At 38.9% G+C, this 2,174-nt stretch overlaps 1 protein-coding gene across 1 annotated transcript in view; it reads right to left on the bottom strand.

Moving 5' to 3' along the window:
* The window catches only part of LOC104762224 (DExH-box ATP-dependent RNA helicase DExH14-like), a 16,112-nt gene that overhangs the window by 3,384 nt on the left and 10,554 nt on the right, over positions 1-2,174 (bottom strand). Inside the window, exons 33-39 of the mRNA XM_010485476.2 lie at positions 1,912-1,974; positions 1,625-1,713; positions 1,253-1,343; positions 918-1,067; positions 641-832; positions 479-544; positions 211-366 (exon numbers count right to left, since the gene is read on the bottom strand). Coding sequence (XP_010483778.1) covers positions 211-366; positions 479-544; positions 641-832; positions 918-1,067; positions 1,253-1,343; positions 1,625-1,713; positions 1,912-1,974 — 807 coding nt within the window. The remainder of the gene's footprint in view (positions 1-210; positions 367-478; positions 545-640; positions 833-917; positions 1,068-1,252; positions 1,344-1,624; positions 1,714-1,911; positions 1,975-2,174) is intronic.

Below are 2,174 nucleotides of genomic sequence, written 5' to 3'. Positions count from 1 at the left end.
GTCCATGTAAGATAATGCACTGCATCTTCTTTGTTGCCTATTGTTCCAGATACTATTTCTGCATTGAAGTGATCGTGCAGCTTCTCTTTCAAGCTACTTTCTACGGGGAATGGTTCGTACAAGAACTGCATGCAGAGAAAATATGATATCGTTAAGGTATATTGTTGCAAAGGATACTAAAAATTGCCAAATAATCCAATTGAGCTCGACCTTTTTGTAAAAGCTTTTTTTAGGTTCATGTACAAGAATGACCGCTTTCCCATGTTGGTCAAATTGCGGACGCCCTGCACGTCCCATCATTTGCAAGATCTCTGTAAGAGGGAAGTCAACATATCTTTTGGTTTTCCCGTCAAAATATTCCGTTCCCTGATAAGATTCATTGCCAAAACCAACAGTATTAAAGAGAATAGAATGCATTAGCGGAGAAAATCTAAGAAGGTGATCCCAAACATTATAATAGCAGAGAACCCTATTTTACCTTTATAATAACTAAATGAGCTGGTAGGTTCACTCCCCATGCCAAGGTACTTGTTGAGACCAAAACCTGTAATGGAAGCATGGAATCCATCATCAATCGTAATGTAGAAATGTAACCATGGGTACGGTAAAGGCAGGAGAGAGTATATGTTGATGAAATTACCTGAATCTTGTTGTTCGTGAACAGCTCTTCTACTGCAGATCTATCGTGGTCGTTTAAACCTGCATGATGCAATCCGATGCCGAATTGCAATGTATGTCGAAGGTTCTGGTCAGTTATCTGTGAGAGGACCATCTGCAAGTCTTCCTCTGACACACTCAGAAATTGCCGCGGATGTTCGTCGGAGGCAGCAAACTTCATTTCATAGGAAAAGAAGATAAAAATTAGAGTAATATAGTCAAAAGATGATTTGGTATCTGAATTTGATGATAAATCATGCCTGAATTAGATCCAGTGCGGTTAGCCTTGTCTGTCTACGAGATGAAACAAAGATAAGAACAGGTTTTGTAGGTGAATGGGTACATATGGCTGCATATGCTGGCTTGTTCATGCTATTCATCCTTGGGCAGTAATACTTTCCAGGATAACCCTGCAAGCAAAAAACAAGGTTAAGACTGGAAATCTCATGCTTGTACGGTTTCCTCGCATAGCTTTCATCCACCCACCGAAAACGGTAATTAAACAGCACAAAGAGACTTAAATTTTTGATAGTAAAATACAGTGTTGGAGACGTACATATTGTTTTTGTAATGTATTAACTGTTTGCAACCTTACCTGAATATGAACTTCAATTGGTACAGGCCTGACGCTTGGTTTAAAATTGAAAAGTCCGATCTCCCCGACACCCAACCAGTCAGCCAAATCACTGAATGAAAAATGACCATCAAGTCAAATCGAAACTTACGCTGGCCCAAGAAATAAATTGCTACAACCAGAAGATTTCAGCACATAGAACTTGAGAGAATAAGTTAACTTAACAGTTTTCATATCTGGGAACTGTAATTCGGGGAAACGGCTACAAAAATAATTGAGATAAATAAGACTAAAACTGAAAGTCCTTCACTAACATATCACACAATAAGCATACTCAAAGAAAATACATAGAAAAGAGCATATTCAACGAGACATGGAAGTGAAAATACAAACCCTGCATTTGCCAGAGCCGTAGAAAGACCAACAAACCGGACGGAGCGCTCTGTCTGTGATGATATATATCTCATCCTAGACACAATAACCTGGAAACAAAATGTAGATCGAAAATAAATAGTGTGGAACACAGAACTACGAAAAAACCTGTTGCCGAAAAGGTTCAGTTCTTCACCAACTCTATAGATATATTACAGGTGTCATGATATAACTGGAAACTTCCAACCAATGGATGGAGCTTAGCATAAGAACTTAGACATGATATATAATAGTTTCGAAGCTTCTACCTCAAGTATGGGTCCTCTGTCGGCTCCAAGCAAGTGAATCTCATCCAAAATAACAAGGCCGACCTATATCACCAGAACATCATAAGCACAGTTCACAAACAAAGGCAAGCCAATACAGCAATCTATTGACAAAATGTTACCTTTTTGACATAACTTCGAGTATGCCAATTACGACTAATGCCATCCCATTTTTCAGGGGTAGATATGATGATATCTGCGGACAAGAGAGCTACTAAATCTGGAGTGTAATCTCCAGTCATTTC

Source organism: Camelina sativa, chromosome 18 (genome assembly GCF_000633955.1).
Source record: "Camelina sativa cultivar DH55 chromosome 18, Cs, whole genome shotgun sequence".
Classification (NCBI taxonomy): Eukaryota; Viridiplantae; Streptophyta; class Magnoliopsida; order Brassicales; family Brassicaceae; genus Camelina; species Camelina sativa.
The sequence above is the reverse complement of the archived record's forward strand: the minus strand, read 5'-3'. Positions and strand labels throughout refer to the sequence as shown.